At 41.5% G+C, this 23,550-nt stretch overlaps 1 protein-coding gene across 3 annotated transcripts in view; it reads right to left on the reverse strand.

Moving 5' to 3' along the window:
• TANGO6 (transport and golgi organization 6 homolog (Drosophila)) overlaps nucleotides 1-23,550 on the reverse strand; it is a 151,093-nt gene that overhangs the window by 27,020 nt on the left and 100,523 nt on the right. For 2 of the 3 annotated variants that reach the window (XM_012730422.1, XM_004690436.2), the window contains one exon: nucleotides 9,673-9,824. In XM_012730422.1, the coding sequence (XP_012585876.1) occupies nucleotides 9,673-9,824 (152 nt within the window). Of the gene's footprint in view, nucleotides 1-9,672; nucleotides 9,825-23,550 lie in introns of those variants that run through there. The other variant, XM_012730423.1, reaches the window with a different exon arrangement.

Here is a 23,550-nt window from a genome sequence, read left to right on the forward strand (position 1 = left end):
GCATCATGTACAAATATAACACAAACAGACATAATACAAAGAGCAAGTTTACCAAAAAGCAACTTTGGAAAATTGCAGGAGAGAAGGTATTGGAGCTGTACCCCATTTCTGATTCATAACAAAAACACGGGCCCTCCCTGGTGGCGCAGCAGGTTAAAGCACAGCACTAGGAAGCTAAAGCCACTTCCACATGAGTTTCATCCCCGCCTGCCCCGGAGGTGACCACATGGTGTGGCAGACCTCTCCTGACCCGCCCGCTGCTCCCCTCAGCAGTGTACTTCGTCGATCTGCTCCCCTCTCTGTCTCTGGTGAATCCTCTCACCCTCCGCATCTCTGGCTTGTACCCCAGTTCTATATGAATAAATAAATCTTTTTTTAAAAAAAAAGGCTTGGAAAAAAAAAAAGGTTTGAAAGAAACAATATAGGCACAAATCAGAAAAGAGACTTGCTTGCTTCAGAAAATTTAAATATGCAGGTTGTATTTTTCCCAGCTTTCAAACAGTTAGGCATAGTTCAAAGTGTCTAATTAATCAGTGAGAGTGATTAGAAGTATTAGCATGTTCTTAAATGTAATTGGATCTGTGATACAGATACATCTATTAGACAAATGTGCAGCTTGTAAGTTTAGGGAAATCCCAGAAAGCTCAAGTCTATGTTTTTCAATAAGATCAGCAAGCAAGCAGTTTCTGCTGTTTGACCTGGGAGACCCTGACCCACAGCATTCAGGAGTTTCCATGCTTTCGGCATTAACGGTAGAAGCAATTCGATCCTAGGAGGAATTCCTTGGGTAACCGCCAAACAGGCAACAATATAATAGCTACCTCCACTTGCAGGCTTAGTGTTTACAAGGTAAGAGCTGAAATCAGAGAAACAAGTTAGAGCTAGGTCTGAGTCTTTCTTGACACATGAAAGTTTGACTTATTCAGTCTGATAACTAAAGCATGAAAGCCAGCCCAGGCCCATAGGAACATGCATATGCTCACAAGACTTTTTGCCTCATGTTGGGCCTGTGTTTATGCAGGCCACAAGTATGTGGTAGACGAAGGCCTCCTGGCCCAGAAGCCTGCCAATGTTAAGCTTTTGTCATCTCAGTTTTACCTCACTATGTTTCTAGCTTGTTTCTAGCTTGTTCTCAGTCTAAGGACCACTCTGGTTGTAGGGCATTAATTCTACAGTTGGGACAAGCAGAAATATCTTGGCTGGAGAGTGGCTTCTCCTGCATGTCAGTTCTGGAAACCTCATGCCACCTTGAAAGTACAAGAGAGAGAGGAGCTAGGTATTAACTTCCCAAGGTCAGCTGGAATAGCTTCCTGCCGGCCACAAGCTCTTGGTGATTTTTGCACGAGACTATACCAAGCCCACTGTAATGTGGCATTAGAGGCAATCAAGAAGAGACCTGGGAACAGGTGAGTGTTCAGGAACCTTCCTCAACACCTCTGTCACAAGAACCAAATCCTGTGAAATGTATAATGGTTGGTCAGGCAAATATTTCTAGGGCATTGGAATTTGAACATGGTCTTGTTGACATCATCAAGAGCTAAGAACAGTCTTCTTCTGTTCAGGTCAAGCCCTCACAACCAATTTACAATGTTGCTCGCCTGCTGGCCAGGGAGACAGACCCCTAGTCAAACACAAGAAGCAGAGAGGAGGCCGAGCACTCTTTTCTCTATGCAGCCTGAACAAGTCACTCCCAAAGGCTAGTCTCTCTCAACCCCAAGGACGTTCTTCATTGCTTTCTACCCCTAAAAGCCTTGGCAAACAGATAGATGGATTATGGAAGGTCTTTACTAACTTACCAATTGGTGTAATGTTTCTATTCTGTTCCTCAGTTCTCACTAAGGGCAGAAACCCATTCTATATGATCTTCATGTAGCTTGCCTGGGGGTCAATTTACCTATTCTAATAAACCTAATAGTATCCTATTAAATACTAACTGGAGGACTTTCTCTTCACCAGTTAAATTATGGAAGTCCATATCCAATTCTGCAAGTTACACAGAGAGAGAGCTGACTGCTTTGGGCATCCTGAAGATTAGCAATTTAACACTTAACAGGAGTCACCAGAAATGAGAAAATAACATCATTTTCCAAAGAGACGACCCACATCAAGCATCATGTACAAATATAACACAAACAGACATAATACAAAGAGCAAGTTTACCAAAAAGCAACTTTGGAAAATTGCAGGAGAGAAGGTATTGGAGTTGGGTGAGTTTCACAGAAGTAGGACGTCTACTTTGCAACTGCACCTTCATTCCTTATCCTAAAGCTTCCTTTTTTAATAGTCAGTGGGCCTGCTAGCTAGTCTGAAACTAGACAACCCTCCCTTCTATTCTGTAACCAATGAAACCTCAATGCACAGGCAGCATGGCCTCTAATTCTCATGTGCTCACACAACCTGCCATGAAAGAGAAGTGGGGGGACTATTTTTGCTTCTTCAGGATTTCCCAGGACATCCACTTGGGTCCTTAACTCAGGTCCATGCACCCCCCCCCTCCAGTGCATTAGCTTCTGTGGTCCAACACATCAAGAATTCAGATCATTTGAGGGACCAGAGGTGACAGCTTTGCATCAGACCCCTAAGCTCAGACTAGTGGAACTGTGGGCACCACCCTAAAATTGGACTGCTCTTGTACTTCTCATCTGCTGTACTGAGGCTGGGCCTCTCCCTGAGGTTCAATTAAATCATATTTACTTCTCATCGTGAGTGATAAAGATGAAAGAGTCTATCAAGATTTGGTTCTAAGCAACATAGCTCTTGAAAAGAACAAGGAGAAACTGGGGAAAAAATGATAATGCTCTTCAAACAGGTTAAATGTTGACATCATCAGAGAGGAAAAACCTGAATTCCCAGTACTGAGATCATGGAAGGGTTGATTCTATCCTTTGTACTCCTTCCCTGGCAGCAAGCACTGATGGCCACAGCACTGACAGTGCCCAAATCTGGACCACCCAACAGGTAGGACCGCTTTCTTCAGACGCCCAAGAGCTACAGCTGTGACCCCCAGATAAGATCCTGTCAGAAGTGACCAGGATGGCTAGTTTGTTCAATTTTATATCAAAATACATCATGCTTCTCCATTTTCTCTTGTTGAAGGCAAACCTCCTGGCAAGTCTGAGGGTCCCAGCTCCATATTTGGACAGCAGTTGTGCTGTTTTACCGAGTCACCACTGTATCTATCGCATCACTCCAGTCTACTGTCTACTGCACACTCCCTGTGTTGCATCCTCTATAGAGATCTCCTTGGGTCCATTACCTATTTTCTAGTATCTGGCCCATGACAAATGCTCATGAAGCAGAGGTCCTTCAGTTTGCAGCCAAAGAGAAGTTTCCCCAAAGCTAAAGTTCCATTTCTACCAGTACCCAAGAGAGCAAACCATTTTTTTTTTTAAAGATTTATTTGTGCATACAGAGCTGGGGTACAGGCCAGAGGCTCAGGGACGGCGAGAGGCTTCACCAGAGACAGAGTGGGGAGCAGAACAGGCAGATGGACGAAGCACACTGCTGAGGGGAGCAGCGGGTGAGTCAGGAGAGGTCTGCCACGCCATGTGGTCACCTCCGGGGCAGGCCACTCATGAGGAAGTGGCTTTAGTTTCTCAGTGCTGTGCTTTAATCCACTGCACCACCAGGAAGGGTCGAGAGCAAACCATTTTTAAGAGGATGATATACTTCAAGAATGTTCATGGAACACTGAAAGATTGGGCACACAAGAGGACACAATAACGTTTTAAAATAAGTTAGGCCAGGGGCTTCCCTGGTGGTGCAAGGGGTTAAGATGTAGCACTATGCTCTCTGTAGCTACTGCAGCACAAGTTAGATCCCCAGCCAGGGAGGTGACCCACAAGGCACAGCAGACCTCTCCTGTCTCACCCGCTGCTCCCCTCAGCAGGGTGTTAGCAGGGTATTTCAGTATATCTGCCTGTTCTGCTCCCCATACTCTCTCTGGTAAATCCTCTCACCTCCTGCACCTCTGGCCGATACAAGAGTTCTTGCATGCATAAAGAAATAACTCTTGTGGGCCTTTCCTTGTGGTGTAATGGGTAGGTGTAATGAAGTGGCTAGCCACAGCCACTTCAGTGGAAGTTCTATCCCCAGCCCCAGAGGAGATTGACACGGCACAATAGATCTCTCTTTTCTCGCCCACTGCTCCCCTCAGCAGTGTACTTCCTTGTCTGCTTATTCTGTTCCCCACTCTATCTCTGGTGAATCCTCTCACTGAAAGAAATCTTGTTAAAAAATTAAATAAGTGGGCCCTCCCTGGTGGCGCGCGGGTTAAAGCACAGCATTAAGAGGCTTAAGCCACTTCAGCATGAGTTCGATCCCCGCCTGCCCTGGAGGTGACCACATGGCGTGGCAGACCTCTCCTGGCCCACCGGCTCCTCCCCTCAGCAGTGTACTTCATCGATCTGCCTGCTCTGCTCCCTGCTCTGTCTCTGGTGAATCCTCTCGCCCTCCGCATCTCGGGGCTGTACCCCAGTTCTGTATGAATAAATAAAATCTTTAAAAAAATTAAATAAGTTAGGTAATTCCACTACTGTTTTGGCTTCCCATCTCACTCCCAGTAAAAGCCAAAGTCCTTACAAAACCCTGCTGAATTGCCACCACTTTGCTGATGCCAAGTCCTGTGATTCACTCGAGCCACCTTGGCCTTGCAGCTTGGGGGCATGTCAAATAGGCACCTGCCTCAGGCTGTCTAGACTCACTGCTCCCTCAGACTGCAATTCTCTCTTTTCAGGTATCTGCCCAGATCAACTCCTGGTTTCCTTAGTCTCTGCTCAAATGTCACTCACCAGTGAAGCTTTTCCAAGTTCGCATACAATAAGTAACAAGCACCTGTCATACCCCTACCACGCTGGATTTATCTCTTCAGCACACACTCCATCCAACAAGGCATAGATTATCTACGTGCAGGCCTATTATTTACTTCTCTCTAGAATGTCAGCTCCACGAGGACAGGAAGTTTCTTGCATTCCTATCTGATCCCGACTAGCCAGCAAGTGGTTTGGTGTAGTTTCATAACTGGAACAAGGTTAGCATTCAATAAATAGTTCTTGAGTGAATAAACAAATGACTGAAAGCTACTTTAGGGCCATGTTAAATATCCCAGTTTTCCCATATGAATGGACAAGGCAGCCTGGCTATGGGAGGACTCAATGGGTGAAATTTATGAAGACTATCAGGTGTCCTATCATGTTCAAACTTGTCCACCCAAGGCAGCTGGCTTGGCACTGATGACATGGCAAGCGTGGGATGCCACATAAGAAGAAACATTTTAAAAGAAGACACAGAAATTATGTGGGATGGAACATCTGGTTTTTCAAATCATAGGGAATATATTACCTTCTGAAGTTTCATTGCCAAGAGCAAATGTTATTAAGATGAAGCTACATGACCATTCCTGTCAGTAGTTTTCTCACATCGCAATTCTTTTCAAGGGCACAGAACCAATCTTATAAATGAACTGAAAACATTTACTGAGAGACAATATAGAGGAGTGGTTAAGAGCCTGAATTCTGGAACTACTGCTTACATTCAAATATCAGTGTTGTTATCTCCCTACTTTGGCAAATTATTTCATCCCTCAGTGTCCCCTATGATCAGCTGATATAAATAAGGTACTTAAGAGTATTAAGATCAGCTGATATATGTAAAGCAACAAAAGAGTATTAAGCTTGTTATTATTTCTATTTTTAAAACATATGAGAACTATATCTTCAAAGAAGATTTACCTCCTCTTCCATATTAATCAACACTAAAAGAGCACCCACTAGAAGAAAGCACTGCAACAGGTACTTAGACAAAGGTAAATAAAGACTGGTTCTGCCTTTGCTCACAACTTATCAATGATCAGGAACATTCTGGAACTGATGTGACAGAGTTCAGGTGTCTAAAAATGGGATATGGTCACTGTACAAGGAAGGGGTTTGCTGGTCATGTACATCCACAGTACAGCTCTTCACATCACTTTTAAGGCTGAGCCTAAGGGAAGGGCTCATTCTTTGAGCTACCCAACATAAGTCTCCCACCTGTTCAATATACTTCATTCTGAAAGCTTAACATGCAATGCTCGATTCCGCCAGTGAGCCCGCAAGTCATAGCCTTAACAATGAGGCGGTCCCTGTCTGCCTCTCATGCCTCAGCCACATCACCAACTAACATACTACGCCTACCCCTTGCATCTTCCTATAGAATTTCAATCATGTCAGACTGTCACATATCATAGTGACTTGCACAAGCTGCTCCCTCTGCTGAAATGATGATCTCCTTTGCTTTCTTGAGTTACCTAACTTTAACTTGCCTCCAGAATCAGTTCCAAGGGTCTGCTCCTCCAACACATCATGCTCAATCCAAATCTGATGGAGGGGATCAGCATGTATCTATTACAAGGGACTGTAATTGTAATCTTGGGTATCTGCATCTTCCACAGGTTACCCATGCCCAGAAGGCAAGGTGGTATGTTATCTGTTTTCTTTATAAACTCTGTCCCCAAATGAAGGGCCTGAACATTGCAGGAATTTGGTAAATATATCACTAGGGACAGTTGAAGGATACTGGTAACCTCATTCTCATGTCTTTGCCATTCAACCTCAGCCCCCTTTCAAATGATCAAAATACTCCTTAAAAAGTTACTAAAATACAAAATATTAACAGAGGAAAGTAAAATTTCTTCTTCAGGGAAGCTCATGTTGAGCACCTATTTAACATGGCAGCCTCCCCCACACCTAATTCTACAATCCTGGTCTCCAGCACCATTCTCCACTTTTTCTTATTTTCCACATAAACTGTATCACTAGGACCTTAGGACTATTCTGCGTGATAGATATTTTAATCCCATTTTCTAGGTCAGGAAATTGAGCTGAGTCTAAGTCATCGGCACATGTGAACACAGGCAAATGGGTGGTGGAGCTGAGCCTTCATTTATTCCCCAAGAGCCTTCGGAAACTGGTTCTTTTCAGTTTGGCTGGGTGGGTCTTCAGAAAGATGACACTTCTTGAATGTTACAAAACCTGCTTTCGCTCAATCTTTCTAATTAGCCAAACCAAGAAATTTCTTTAATACGTTCAATAGGAAGTCTGTGCAGCCAACACAAAAGTGAGAAAGGAAAAACAAATGAAGGATTCAAAAAAGAGCTATGGTCTGGTTTTGGGTTCAGAGAAGCTCATGATGTTCAGGCATAGTTTGCTGGTTTTAGAAAATATGTAAATTCTGCTAAATGTGAGCTGAAATCTGTGGAGATCAGGGGGACATTTATATTTAGTTCATGGTTATGTTTAAAAATATTTGTGAATATACTAAAAACCCATTGAATTTTGCCCTTTAAGTGGGTGGCCTGTATGTGAATTATAACTCAATAAAGATATTATTAAAAATAATAATATTTGGGTTTGATTCAGATCATGATCCATTAGAAGGTTGTTTCAGTTTATAGCTTATGGGTCAGCTTGGGTTGAGTTATATAAACAAACAGGAGGTTAACAGTTAACAGAAGAAAAAATGTGGGAACCATTTCAATATTTGACTCAGAGATTATTATAATAGGCTGAACAAAGGACTTTTCTTAAAAGCTAGAAGTTACTGATGAAATTCATAAGGAGCCACAAAAACAAAACAAAACAAAAAGCTGTGAATAGCCTAAGCTCTCCAGAAATAAAAAAGGAGAATGGAGCTATCACACTCCAGACCTCAAACTGTTCTACAATCCCATAATAGTTAAAGCAGTATGGTACTCGGAAAACAGACACGCAGATCACTGGATTGACTAGAAAGCCCAGAAATGAAGCCACACATACATGTACAACTAATCTTTGACAAAGGAACAAAGAATATGCAATGAAACGAGGGCAGTTTCATGAATGGTGCTGAGCAGATTGGCCTACCACATGCAAAAGAATGAAACTAGACTACTACCTCACACCATGCACAAAAATGAACTCAAAATGGATAAAATAATTGAACATAAGCCCTGAAATCAAAAAATATAGATAAAACATTACGTGACATACATCGCAGTAACATCTTTAAAGATTCACCCCACAAAGCAAAGAAAGTGAAGGAAAGAATAAACAGCTGGGATTATATCCAACTAAAAAGGTACTATGGTGATGGTGCATGGGTGACTTGGTGGTGGGAATTCTATGGGGGTTACACCTGAGAGATGAAAGCAAACATTCTACAAAAATGAACAATGATGTAAAAAATAAATAAGTAAATAAATTCTAATATAAAAAAAGTTAGGAGTTACTATCACTGAAAAACGAGGTTTTCTAAGTGCCATCCAAACAAGCAAAGAACAAGCTCCTAGTGGTTCATGATATTACAGCACTTAAGGATTTTGAGTCACCCTGAATTTCTGTTTCTAAGCTATTAAAAATATTTCTATATAGGGCCCTCACTGGTGGCACAACAGGTTGAAGCACAGCATTACAAAGCTAGCTGCAGCTACTTCATGCATTCGATACCCGGCCAAGGAGTTGACCCACATGGCACAGCAGACCTCTCCTGGCCCGCCCACTGCTCGCCTCAGCAGTGTATTCCATTGATTTGCCTGTTCTGCACCCCCACTCTGTCTCTGGTGAATCCTCTCACTGCCCCTGCACCTCTGGCCTGTACCCTAGTTCTGTATGCATAAATTAATAAATCTTTAAAAAGAATATTTCTATACATTGAAACAAACAAACAAACAAAAAAATTGAGGCTCAACATGGCCAGTCCTAGGATATAGAGTATTATATAAGAGCACATTTTTCCAAGTTTTTGTTCTGGTGAAGTTATATGCTTTTATGTGAGAAATTTGGTCTCTTGTAAATAAGAAGATAACATGAATTGTGCTTAAACACATATTTAGAATTTATAAGCCAACTTCTTCCAAAAAGGATTTATGATGGTCAAATGTCCTGGTAATAAAAAGACTCCTGGCAACATGTTAGTTATTTTCCTATCCTCATCTTTAAATATCAGAGTGCCTAACAGAGAATAGATGCTCAACATATATACTAATGTACTGATGAATAATTAAGCACAAGGGTCAAGACAAAATTTAAGACACTAGAGAAAGATATTTATTGGGGCAATAGCAAGATACATATTTCATTAAATCTTAAGCCAGTGCCAACCTCTTACATGGTTATGGGTTGTTCACTCATCCTTTATCTACCATGCACTAAACACTGGGTATAAAGTGCTGAACAAAACATGGAACTTAACTAGTTTGTTCCAGGAAACAACCGTGGGCCCCTGAACAGCCCTGGGCCCCTGAACAACCGTGGGCCCCTGAACAACCCTGGGCCCCTGAACCTGTAAGCAAAGAAGGCCAGAGTATCTGCCTATGATTTTTCTGTGAACAAAGACTCACAGACGGCCCACAGACCCAGGGTAAAGGTCCATTTGCCCTTCCTCAAGGTTTCTACGGTGCTGTTAGTTACCTTGACATCTTCATGATAAACTTTCTTTTATTGCTTAAGGTAGGTTAAGATGACCTCTTGTCAGCTGCAAAATTGCAACTTTCAATATACATGAGACAAATGAGATTGAGGTTAAGTAACTTATACTCTCTCAATGGGAGGTAGGAGTGGATCTGGAATTAGAAACTCAGATCTCCTGACTCCCAAAACCAAGCTTTATTGTAAGTCCAAGTAAAAACAAGTTTTAGAGAAAGGAATCAGCATACAGTACCTCATGAACCACGGAGCCCAGGAGAAAGTCCAGTCTCTGGCACAGTTCTCCGAGGTTGGATAAGCTGCTGGCCCTGTGAGCACTGTCTGGATCCCTGGCTCCCCTCAGGAAGGTGTGGAGCAAAGGTTCTCGGTACTTTGAGACCATATCTCCTATAGAAAAAGGGAAGAAATAAAAATCTTTTGCAATAAATTTGCTTCTTGAAGAAAGAATAATGGTATAATCATGGTAGAGTATGGTGTCTTATACTTTTCAAAGTATGTGCATAACCACTAAAAATACTGGAAGGTGGCCCTTCCTGGTGGTACAAGGTGTTAGGATGCAGCACTGCAAGCCAGTCACAGCCACTTCAGTGCGAGTTTGATGCCCAGCCCTGGGGGTGATCTGCATGGCATGGCAGACCTCTTCTGACCTGCCTGCTGCTCCCCTCAGCAGTATACTTCGTCGACCTGCCTGTTCTGCTCCCCACTCTGTCTCTGGTGAATCCTCTCACTACCCCTGCACCTTTGGCCTGTACCCCAGTTTTGTATGCATAAATAAATAAATCTTTTTAAAAAATGGAAGGTTATTTAGTCTCAGGAAAAATATCCATGATGCATTAAATATTAAGCAAGCCGAACCTGATTTACTTGAAAAATCTACATGTGAAAATAGAAGACTATAACGTTAATATCACATTTATCTCTAGATAGTCAGGTTATGGAAAAAAATTTTTAAATTCATGATAAATACACACACACATATGAATATATCTACTGCAAATACATACCTCAATAAACTCAAACTCAATACACCTGTCATTAGCTTAGGTGACACAAATAGCAAATGTGGCCATAGGTTATACCCACCATGAGCCCTGAACTCTCTGACTCTATCACCCTTACTTACTCAGACAGCAAACTGAGCAAGAATTATCATGGTGTTTTGAGTCCTTGTGAAAGAGATATTAACAAATCTACTATGTGCTAAGCACAATCCAGATTCTTGGGGTATACCAGTGAGCAAAAGAAAAAAAGAGTCCTGCCTTCATGAAGTTTCCATTCTAGTGCAAATTTTTTTTTTTAAAGATTTATTATATTTATTCGTACAGAACTGGGGTACAGGCCAGAGATGCGGAGGGTGAGAGGATTCACCAGAGACAGAGCGGGAAGCAGAACAGGCAGATCGACGAAGCACACTGCTGAGGGGAGTAGCGGGCGGGCCAGGAGAGGTCTGCGCGCCATGTGGTCACCTCTGGGGCAGGCGGGGATCGAACTCATGCGGAAGTGGCTTTGGTCTCTTAGTGCAGTTCTTTAACCCGCTGCGCCACCAGGGAGGGCCCTCTAGTGCAAATTTTAAAGAATGTCAGAAGTGTCAGAAATGCCACGGGGCCAGGGATGGAGTAAAGCAGAGGAAGAGAAATGAGTGGGGGCTGGGGGGTGGCAGGCAAAATTTTTGAAAAGGTGGCCAGGGCAGGCTTCCTGGAGATGGTGACAGTTAAGCAAAGATTTGAAGGTGATGTGGCTATCTGGCAGAAGAGACCAGTCACTGTGGAGGAATGCCTGCTGTGTTTGAGGAACATCATGGAAGCCCATGAGGAGGTAAAAGGGGCAGGGCAGGGCTGGGATGGTGGCACAGGTCTTGCAGAGAGTTCTAGGCCGCTGTCAGATCTTGAACTTTTTTTTTTTAAATAATTTTTTAAAAATTTATTTATTCAGGCCCTCCCTGGTGGCGCAGCGGGTTAAAGCACAGCACAGAGAATCTAAAGCTGCTTCCGCATGAGTTCGATTCCCGCCTGCCCCGGAGGTGACCACATGGTGTGGCAGACCTCTCCTGACCCGCCCGCGCTCCCCTCAGCAGTGTACTTTGTCGATCTGCCTGTTCTGTTCCCTGCTCTGTCTCTGGTGAAGCCTCTGACCGCCCCTGAGCCTCTGGCCTGTACCCCAGTTCTGTATGCACAAATAAATAAATCTTAAAAAAAAAATTTATTTATTCATACAGAACTGGGGTACAGGCCAGAGATGTGGAGGGTGAGAGGATTCACCAGAGACAGAGCGGGGAGCAGAACAGGCAGATGGACGAAGTACACTGCTGAGGGGAGCAGCGGGCGGGTCAGGAGAGGTCTGCTGCGCCATGTGCATCACCTCCGGGGCAAGCGGGGATCGAACTCATGCGGAAGTGGCTTTAGCTTCTTAATGCTGTGCTTTAACCCGCTGCGCCACCAGGGAGGGCTAGATCTTGAACATTGTTTTAAAATAAAGTGAGAAGCCTTTGGAGGTGTTGAGTAAAGGCATTTAGAATGATGACTCTGGCTGCAGTGCTCAGAACACTCTGTAGGGACAATGTGTGTGTGAAGTATGGTTATTACAAATGAATCCAAAATTTAGTTTAGCAATTTCTGGTTGTTAGCAAGAAAAGGAAACAGAAGATAAAGTTCTCATTCCTAAAAAAAGAAAGAACATCATTTCATTAGGCGAGAATAACATCAGAAAGAACATCAGGCAGTCTCTCATTCATTCATCCAGTAAATCTTAATTGGACATCTACAATATTCCAAGTACATCCTCAGTACTGGAGATGACACAGCATGAACAACACAGCAAAGCCCCCCTCTTCATGAAGTGAAGATCAGGGGAGAAAGACAAATTTTCTGGCAGTAATAAGAGCCATGCAGAAAAATAAGGAAGGTGAGGATTGAGAATAAAGTGAAGGGTCAGGGAAAAGCTTTCAGAGAAAATCTGGAGGAACAAGTCATGTGAAGACCTGGAAGAAAAGAGCAGAATGGATGTTTTATATTCAATGTAGAAATCATATGGTTATACCAGCCCACCATAAAAGTCAAGGGCATACCACTACAGGTAACAACAACACAATATTTTTTAATGTAGTAGTTTATTTTTACATCATTTTGTGCTTTTTTCCATCTCAGTTGTAATCCCCATGGGCTTCCCATCACCAAATCACCCATGTGCCATCACCATAGTCCAGTGCACACCCACCTCCATTTTTGATCCCACCCCCCACTTCACCCCCATAAAATGTCTCTGGTGTATAGTACATACAATTTAATGCTGTTTATAGGAATTTCTGCCCTGCCTTAGTTTCATTACCAACTTCAAAGTGAGCATCCATGGAACTGCTTCCTCCACCAAGCTCATCCCCAAATATATCTAAGAACCAAGAGGAGCCAGCTGACGGGCCGGCGTCCTGTACCCTGTCAGCAGACTATAGGGTCACATGCTACCTTGTTTTCCAGGAATTAGACTGGGAGAACACTCACTGCACTCACTTTCCATTTTTCTTTTTATTTTAAAGATTTATTTATTTACACATACAAGAACTGGGGTACAGGCGAGAGGTACAGGAGATGAGATGATTCACCAGAGTGGGGAGCAGAACAGGCAGATTGACTGAAATACACTGCTGAGGGGAACAGTAGGCAGGAGGGGTCTGCTGGGCTGTGTGGGTCACTCCCTGGCCGGGGATCAAACTCTGCGGCAGTGGCTGTGGATGACTCCACAGCTGCACTCTAACCCCTCGCACCACCAGGGAGGGCCCACCTCATTTCTCAAAGTGCCTGCCACCATGTTCTCTGCAATCTGATGGTCCCAAGACCTCACACAGTACCAAGATTTGTCACTCTTGCTCAAATCTGGTCTTCTTTGGGGATTTCTACTTTCTCCACTTCCTTGGGGTGTTGCCAGCCTCTGACTAATCCTCCTTCCTCCTAGCTTTACCATACATTATGACTGGTTTTCCAACTGGAATCCAGTCCAAGCTGGAGACCCACCCTCACCAGGTTTGTGAAGAACAAAATGAATGCATATAGTCAAAGAATATAGTATTCAGGCTGCAATTTAAGTCTGAATTTTAGGGAACCCTATATGTCCAATTTTATTGTGTACATCTCATCAGGTTTTTCCATTCTTCCTGGAAAATAGTACTTCTATTGTGTCAAGTATCCCCCTCTTGTGACTCAGGCTAAGGTCTTCATTGTTCTAAGTGAATCCTGCGGACATGTCCCCTTGCCTTAACTGGTCTGGCGTGGGCAGGGATCAGGAGATGAGGCCAGTAGGCTGAGGTTAGAGCAGAAAGATGAAAAGAATGAGTCCTGAATAATGTCATGGAGCTAAAGAATTAACCTAGTCTTGCACAATTCATTCCTTATTATTAAAGCCAGTTGACAATTTCTGGTACCTTCCACATTCTACTGATAACTGAAACAACCTGAAAACTAGAATGCTCTTGAAAACTGTATAGCAATTTGTATGTTAGTTCTTTCGATAAATACAAAACCAGGAAAATTAGATTTAACAAAACAAAGGAATGTAAGATAGTATTTGTTTTTAAAAAGGATTTTTAAATATTTTTTCTTTCTTCTAGTTACAATTTTAACTGTAGTGATAGCCTGGTATATAGTATGACTTATTTTATACACACACACATGTAAAATGGTACATATGTATATCTTTTTAATATATGTATCTTTTTATATGTTCATACATTTATATCTATATATATGATCAATAAAATCTCATTACCCCATCCTATCAGGGTTTAGATTTCTGGCTGGTTTTCTCTTTTTTGCTTTACTAGATAATTTCCTTTATTTTGATCAGATACTTTGATTGCTTTAGTTGAAACCTATTTGAACCCAAGGTTCCAGATCTTAATCTATTTTTTTTTCCTGAAAAATGGTAGACATTCCCTAACAAGGGAAAGCATTTATTACAATCCTATTGTTTTTTTTAGAATATGCATAGTATAGGGCTTTACAAAAAAAGGTATTGATTTCTGAGTTTCCTCACCCCCTTTTTCAAAGCGTCCTCCCCAGAGACTAGAATATTTAGTTTTAGAGACACTCATGGCCCTGAAGTTAAAGAGACCATCATCTGCTCCTCAGGTGTCTTAAAATAGTTTCAAGGAAATAGACATGCTAAATCCAAACTCACTTTTAGAGCTTACTCAAGAAGATTCTAGTAGGCTGAAGATTCTTCTTTAGCTCTGTTTTTTACTGGGTGCAATGACAAAAACAGCACCTGGCTATTTGCATCTCTATATTTTGCCTAGGAAATCAGCAATAATCAACCTTATTGAGAAGAAAACATCTACGTGTTCAAGGAAGCAAGGGAGGAATCTAGATTTGTGTGCACAAGCTACATAAAAATGAGTAGCTTTCAGAAGGTAAATAATCAAAGAAAGTCACAGTGCAAGGGAAAGCTGAAAAAATGTTTAGCCTGCCAACTGATGATTGCCTATATCACTTATGCCAAGGATAAGTGTCCCTAAGATGCACTGCTTTGGCAATGTGGATTATTTCAAACTAAAGTCAATCAAGGCCCACCAGGTTAAAGAGAAACTTTCAACATTTCCTTAACTACCTAGAAGAATATAAATAGGGGCTCTTACCCAGAGTCAGGGTTATTGCCAGAAATAACCTTTCTATCTGGACAACTAGACAGGCCAAACATCCAATTAAACACAGCTCTGATCACTCTCTCTGTGTGAGTCCCCCACCCCCACCCCCACCCCCCAGCCCTTGAAACTCCAGGCTTTAGCTCAGGATAGGTATCTCATTTTGTTTTTCTTCCTCGGACTGTTCATGTCTATGTGTGACCTCCATTTGTATGAAATTAAATTTATTTAATTTAACAATAATTTGGAAGCTGATATTCAGAACCCCAAAAGGATTTTGGGTTTTTGGGTTTTTGTTTATTGGTTGATTTGTTTTTTGTCTCCGAAGACAAATATACCCAGAGTGAAAGAAAAATATACCAGACTCAAAGATAGCTCTAAATCCATAAAAGATTTTCTCCCAAACATAAAGAAGCAAATTAAGGAGAAAGTAGTTGGCCAGCTGTGTCAGTCCTTGATATCATTCAGGCTACAACTCAATTCTAAGAGTAATTAAAAAACAATTGTCCTTATCTTACAAACCTTTGCAAAACCAGAAATGCAGCTCTAGGGGCAATCTAAATCTTCATACTTATCTACAAAGTTCAGAGAGGGATTCTTAACAGAAGGAGGAAAAAGGCAAAAAGTCTTTATTTTTCTTTTGCAAGCAGCTGCTATCAAAATTGTTGCCTGGCTGGGTGAGTACATCTCTGTGATGACCTGGGCTGCCTTCTTCATGGTTTTGGTATAAATGTGGCAGGGCCCTTCCTTGCCCAGACTCTGATGCATAGCTTCCATGGGACTACTTGTTGAAGAATCCAGTTGATCTCTTACACACTAATGAGTTTCTATATGGTTCATGATTCCTGGTTAAACATTTAAACAAGTCATAAGATCATACTTGCATCTATTGTTATGTTGTTTATGTGTCCCATGTATGGTATATCTGTAGATGATCTCTGGATGGCAATGCCAAAACTAATTTTTAATTGGCTTAAAATTGAAGTGTTTAGAAAAAAATTAAACTTCATAAAACTTACAGATAGTCATAGAAACTAGCCCAAATGTCTTTTCAAGTTAACATGATGTGAGATAATTTAGGCAAGTCTTCAGAGTTATCATATTGACCATAATACTGACATGTAACCTAATTCTACCTCGGTTTATTAATAAGTTCAGCTCATGGTGTTTGTTTTAAAATGTGTAAATGTGAAAAACAATGGTTGACGTTGTCTCGTGAAGTTTTTGTGACTAGATACCAAGAGCCAACAGGCCCAAAATGAGTTGTTGTTCATGCAAAGCCCATGTCACCAAACCAAGATTTAATATTTAATTACAGCCTCCAACCCTCCTAGGAAAATAATCTTAACTAGACATCTGGAGTTTCCCGGTCAGACAAACCTGCCTAATAGACCCCAAGTAAACATAATTGCTGGAAGCAAACTAACTATTTGGACCAGGAGATTCATGACCCATGGGCAGCTTCAAGCAAACAAATGGTCACGGATGTCCTTCACCATGAGAAGTCAACAAGACCTAAGACAGAAATTTGGGAGACACTAGCTAAAATGCACAAGATCACAGAACCCACTTCGGAGGTGGCATGAGAGCTTACTTTAGCATGATTTACAATTCTTTGGATTATACAAAGAAAAATGAACCTGTGTGAGGAGAAAAGGCCCGCAAGAACACAGCAAAAGAAGGCCAGAACAGGATGAAACTGTTGTGTAGGGAGCTGGGGGGAAATTGCAAAGGCCAGTGCTAGCAGTAGCAAAAAGTGAGGTGAGATTGGGCAATAGAAGGAGGAAGGATCTGCAGTGACTTCAGCTGGACTGGTTGTGCAGATTTTTCATGAGAGGATTAATAAATTAAACACCTTTTTTAAAAGCAAAATTTCAAATGAGAAAGAAAATTCCAACTTTGGCCAAGTCCTTATACCAAACTTTCAAAATTCCATTATTAATGCCGGGGAGGTGGGCTCCATTTGTTCTTTTCTCCTCTCTTTATTTTCTCTCCTTTTTTTTTGGAGGAGCTAGAGGAGATACATAAAAGTGGACACAGAGGCCCTCCCTGGTGGCGCAGCAGGTTAAAGCACAGCACTGAGAATCTAAAGCCACTTCCGCATGAGTTCAATTCCCGCCTGCCCCGGAGGTGACCACATGGTGTGGCAGACCTCTCCTGACCCGCCCGCTGCTCCCCTCAGCAGTGTATTTCGTAGATCTGCCTGTTCTGTTCCCCACTCTGTCTTTGTGAAGCCTCTCATCGCCCCTGAGCCTCTGGCCTGTACCCCAGTTCTGTATGCACAAATAAATAAATCTTAAAAAAAGTGGACACAGATAAAACCATACCTAACACCTCCCTTCTGTCTACCAATAATAGGAAGTAACCATAAATAGCCTAACTTTCTGGTTAAGGTGCTAAAGGGTAAACCAATTATATTTCCCAAAGACTGAAGACCATAAACAGCCAGCACTCCTCTAGAATCACAAGTTTACATATATTATTTTTAAAACAGATTTATTTATTTATGCATACAGAACTGGGGTACAGGCCAGAGGTGTGGGGTTGGGGGTGAGAGGATTCACCAAAGACAGAGTCAGGAGCAGAACAGGCTGACTGATGAAGAACACTGCTGAGGGGAACAGCAGGCAGGTCAGGAGAGGTCTCCACACCATGTGGGTCACCCCCTTGGCTGGGGATTGAACTTGTGCTGCAGTTGCTGCGGAGAGCTTCACAGTGCTGTGCTTTAACCTGTTGTACCACCAGGGAGGGCCCAGTTTAGGTATATTCTGAGTAATGTTTCAATCCATTGTTTCTCAAAAACCAACACCAGCACTGAAATTTTCCAGTGCATCTTTATTATAGTGTGGATTCAGGCAAGTCAGTTTACCATTAAAATGAAAACACAGTATTTAAAAATTCTCTTAGAACTTCACAGACCCCTGAAATATACCGGAATTTAATCTCTAGGCTTCAGTTTGAAAAATGCCTTGTATGTATTTTATGTGCAAGGGACATGTAGTACATTATGGGACACTTGAACTTTAGAGATGAAGGAGACTTTATTTTTAGGAAGCTACAGGCACCAGGTGGCATGAAAGGAAGAGGGTGGGTGTTACTGATTCTTTGCGGAGCTAGCATCTAAACCAAATATTGAAGGATGGTAGGAATTTTCATAGACACAAGAGGGAGTGTCCTTCAGGTAACTGGAACTACCAGCAGAGAGATGGAGGGGTATATCAGCAAAGATGTGAAGGCATGGCAGGGGTGAAGGAGAGAGAATAAAATAGATGACATATTCAGTAAGGAAACTGGAGATACACCAGCTGACTATAACTACATGGTGAATATAGTCAGAAATAAGATCAGAAATACCCAGGGTTTCAAATCACCAAGGGCATAAATTTAGGCATTTGAACAGTAGAAATTGATAATGCCTTACAAAATTATTTTTAGAGACTTGCACAGCAAGTTGAACAGATGGTCTATAGTTACTATATACCTCCTGCTCCCTTCCTTCCCTGACCACTATCCTGCCCCTGAGTCATACATATTTGTTTCACTTGAAGAACCTGCACTGACAAGTCATTACCATTCAAAGTTAATAGTTTACATTAGGGTTCACTGTGGAGTTGTACAGTCTATAGGCTGACAAAAGTTCACAGACACAATAGCCTCCAAAATAATACAGAGTGGCTTCACTGCCTATGCGCTCTGCCTGCTCACCCCTGCTGCTTCCCCCATGAGTCCCTGGTCACTACTGATCTTCTTACCGTCTCCATGGTTTTGCCATTTCCAGAATGTCATGTAGTTGGAATCATACACTATGTAAACCTTTTCAGACTGGTCTTTTTAATTTAGTAATATATATTTAAGGCTTCTCTGTCTTTTCATGGCTTGATAGCTCATCAGCACTGACAAAGTTCCATCTTCCTGGAACACTCTTCCTCTTGTACCTAAGAAAATCCTCACCATCTGTCAAGAACTGGTTTAGATGCCACTTCTCCTTCCAAAGTGGCCAGGCCATTTTGCACTCCCACCAGCAATGCATGGGACTTCCTGTTACTCCACATCCTTGCTAACATTTGGTGGTGGCAGTGCTTTGGATTTCGGCCATTCTAACAGATATGTAGTGGTATGTTGTTGACTAATTTGCATTCCCTTGTTGACATATGACACGGAGCACCTTTTCATTTCCCACCCATATATGCTCTTTGATGTTCTCTGGTGAGATGTCTGATAAGGTCTTTGGCCCACTTTTATTTAGGTTGTTTGTTTCCTTATTGTTGAGCTGTAAGAGTATGCTGCATATTTTAGATAGAAGTCCTTTATCAGATATGTCCTCTGAAAATATTTTCTCTCAGTCTGTGGCTTGTCTTCTCATTCTCTTGAGAATGTCTCTTGTTGAGCATATGTTTTTAATTTTAATTAAGTCCATTATTGTTTCTTTCATCAGTGCTGTATCTCAAACGCCATCTCCATACCTAAGGTCACCTAGGTTTTTCTACTACACTATCATCTAGGAGTTTCATATTTCTCTGTTTTATACTTAGCTTTATGATCCATTTTGAGCTAATTTTGTGAAAGTTAATTCTGTGAAATGCAAAAGGTCATTGTATAGATTATTTTTTGCATATATACATGTCCAATTTTTTCAGTATTATGTTGAAACAACTGATAATTCTTTTTTTTTAAGAGGCTTACCTAGGGCATATATCCTTGAGTTTGGTGAGTCTGAATTTATGTATGTGGTCAATGAGAATCCTTTATTTTAAGATCTAGAATGAGGTTTGCATTGCAGTGATTATTCTCCAGTTCAATTACTTCTTGTTCAATGCCTCAGCACACTCTTAGTCTGTTAACAGTCAATTGAAGAGCATGATGACCTTTTCAAAATCATCTTTTTCCCCCAAGTGAATGATGATTCAAAGAGTACTGGGACTTGTCTGTGTAATAATGGTAGATTAAAAAAAAAAAGATGCATAAAGTGGTTGAAAACTTCCTATATTCCTTGGCAAGAGAAAGTCTTTTAATATGGTATGACAGAAGAATGAGGTCATAACAGCAAAGTTACTAGTGATTACTGCATTCTCACTAGCTCAGAAGTACTAATGCCCTTTCCTCTTTTTTTTTTTTAAGATTTATTTATTTATGATACAAGAACTGGGGTGTAAGCTAGAGGTGCAGGGGGTGAGATGATCCGCTAGGGACAGAGTGGGGAGCAGATTAGGTAGACCTAGTGAATTACACAGACAAGAGGAGCAATGGGAAAGACTGGAGAAGTCTGCTGTGCCATGTGGGTCACCTTGCCGACCAGGAGCTGAACTCATGCTACAGTGGCTGGCGATACCTGGATAGTGCTGAGACTTTAACCCCTGTACCACAAGGGAAGCCCACTTTATTCTCTAGCACAAGTTTACTCCAGTTCAAGCAAATGATATCTCATAAATTGCCTTTCAGAGCTTGCTAACTGTCAAACTAAGTAGTGAAACACACAAATAATACTCTGAAAGTGAAATTAAGAAAATATTTCAATTTATAATTTCATTAATAAGAATAAAATGCCTAGTAATAATTTTAGCAAAAAAAATAGAACACTTGTGTTCTGAAAATATCACAATAAGTTGAAATAAATTTAAAAAGACCTAAATAAACAGAAAGATATAACACATTCATGGACTGACAGATGCAATACTGTATGATGACACTGCTGCTAAAATTTATCAACTATGGCGGAACCCCTGCTAAAAACCCAGTTACCTTCTTCTGTTGTCAAAATTTACAAAGCTAATTCTAAAAGGTGCATGGGCACGTAAAGAATACAGAATAGCCAATCTTGAAAAAAGCAAAAGGACTCATATTCTGATTATATACTGATGATTAAATACACTGCCGAGGAGAGCAGGGGGTGAGACAGGAGAGGTCTGCTGCGCCATGTGGGTCAGCTCCCTGGCTGGGGATGGAACTCATGCTGCAGTGGCTGCTGATAGCTTCATAGTGCTGAGACTTAACCCCTTGCACCACCAGGGAGATCCTGGAATAAGTCTTTAAACAAAAATGTGTTTTTTTCTGGTCAGAGAAGCACTATTAGTAATGGTCAAAAAGTGAAAAGAGCTCAAATGTCCATAATTGATCAATGAATTACAAATGTGGCCTATCCAAATAGCCAACTATTATTTGGGAATAAGAAGGAAGTACTTACACATGTTGTTACATAGATGAATTCTGAATACATTTTCTTTGTTAATATAAAGAAACTAGTCACAAAACCACATTGTATGATTTCATTTATATACAATGCCCATAATAAGTAACTACTCAGTGACTGCTTGTTAACAGTGAGAACAGAGTGGTAGACCCTCTGTTGGCATAAAGGGTTAAAGCAAAGCTTCTGTGCAAGTTTGATCCCAATGGCACAGCAGACCTCTCCTGTCTGAAACTCCTTGATTTGCCTGCTCTGCTCCCCGCTGTCTCTGGTGAATCCTCTCACCATCCCTGTAGCTCTGGCCACCCCAGTTCTAGATGCATAAATAAATAAACCTTTAAAAAATAAAAATTTAAAAAATAATGAGAATAGGGTTTCTTTTGGGGTGACGAAAATGGCTTCAAACAAATTTGCTTAAGATTTTACAACATTGTGAATATACAAAGAAAAAACAATTGCATACTATCAGTAGATGAATTATATGGCAGAACAATTACATCTCAATAGAACTTTTTTAAAACTTAAAGTTAGGCCCTCCCTGGTGGCGCAGTGGGTTAAAGCACTGCAGTAAGAAGCTGAAATCACTTCCGCATGAGTTCGATTCCCGCCTGCCCTGGAGGTGACCACAGGGAGCGGCAGACCTCTCCTGACCCACCCGCTGCTCCCCTCAGCAGTGTACTTCATCCATCTGCCTGTTCTGCTCCCCACTCTGTCTCTGGTAAAGTCTTTCGCCACCCCTGAGTCTCTGGCCTGTACCCCAGTTCTGTATGCACAAATAAATAAATCTTTAAAAAAAAAAAAAAACTTAAAGTTAAAACTTTTAAGTTTTGAGAAGGGGAGGGGTAGAAGAGGTGAAGAATCTATTTTAGAATGAAGCTGGAAAAAAATAAGAGACTTGGAGCCCTCCCTGGTGGCACAGCGGGTTAAAGCACAGCACTGAGAAGCTGGAGCCACTTCCATATGAGTTCGATCCCCACCCCGGAGGTGACCACATGACGTGGCAGACCTCTCCTGACCCGCCCACTGCTCCCCTCAGCAGTGTACTTTGTCACACAGTCTGTTCTGCTCCCCACTCTGTCTCTAGTGAATCCTCTCACTGCCCCTGCACCTCTTGCCTGTATCCCAGTTCTGTATGCATAAATAAATAAATATTTAAAAAAAAATAAAGAGACTTGCATTAAAAAATTTTCACATCCTAGAGGAGCAGAGGTATATGAGTGTATGCAGAAGCTGCTTGGGGTAAACTTCACAGTTAATTCACGAAGGCCGCTTCCCGCGAAGATGCAGCAGGAATGTGTGCTCTGTGGTGATGTGCCCTCACAGGAAAGGGGCCTGCCACTGACCACCAGTCAAGCAGAACAGGCCTATCCCGCCTCACTGAACGGCATTGCTTCTGCCAGCTCTCGCTTCCTTATTTGTCAGTAAAAGATGATGCCAGCACATTTCAGTCTTTATTGCTTCAGAGCTGGCAGTTTAATGGGTAAGATTTTTTAAAAAAACTTTCTAAATTAACGTTCATTGTTTCAGTTTTATCTTTAAAAAAAATAGTGTAATGAAAAGTCTCGTTGAAATACTTAAGATTAGACACACAGAGGTTCAATATCCCACTTCTAGTTATGGCCAGATCAATCCACATTATCCTGGGAATAGACAAGCCCTCTTGTCAATATTTTAAAATCCTGTGTACCAGCATTTTATTATGTACAATTCAAATCTCTTCTGTTCTTTATTTCATTTCCTCTACTGGAGCAGACTCAAGTGGAGATGGAGAATTAATCTTTCTCTGCATCTCTCTGATTCTTACTTTCTAGGCTCTACTATTTCTTTCTTTCTTTTATGGAGAAAAGTAACAAGGGAAAAGGGAAATTCTTTAAATCCCTTTCATAAACTAATGAGTTGAAATATGCACTTCCTTCCTCTGAGAAGAGGCTTTCTGTACTTGCAGTTGTGCTATTTTGGGGAGAAAAAAGAGTGAAGGTATAAAATGGTCAAAGAATACAGTATCATGCAATATGCACTTGACTGACTTCATTACGTTAGTCGCTGAAAAAGGGATTCAAAGCAGCTACTGTTCTTTCCACCTTGAAGTCCATTTACTTGGCAACTAAAGTGAATAGGTCCCAGGGGCTAACATCATGGAGAGTCACATGCTTTCACAGAAATATTTTTGCTGGTCCAGTCAAGGAGTAAATAAGAGGTAACCTACAGATCTGACTCTGCTCATCTGCCTCTTATGCCCTCACTAATATCTATTTATTTTCCATCAAGGGAAGCCCACTTTATTCTCTAGCACAAGTTTA

The sequence above is a fragment of the Condylura cristata genome, unplaced genomic scaffold (genome assembly GCF_000260355.1).
Source record: "Condylura cristata isolate star-nosed mole 26May11 unplaced genomic scaffold, ConCri1.0 scaffold00028, whole genome shotgun sequence".
Taxonomy (NCBI): Eukaryota; Metazoa; Chordata; class Mammalia; order Eulipotyphla; family Talpidae; genus Condylura; species Condylura cristata.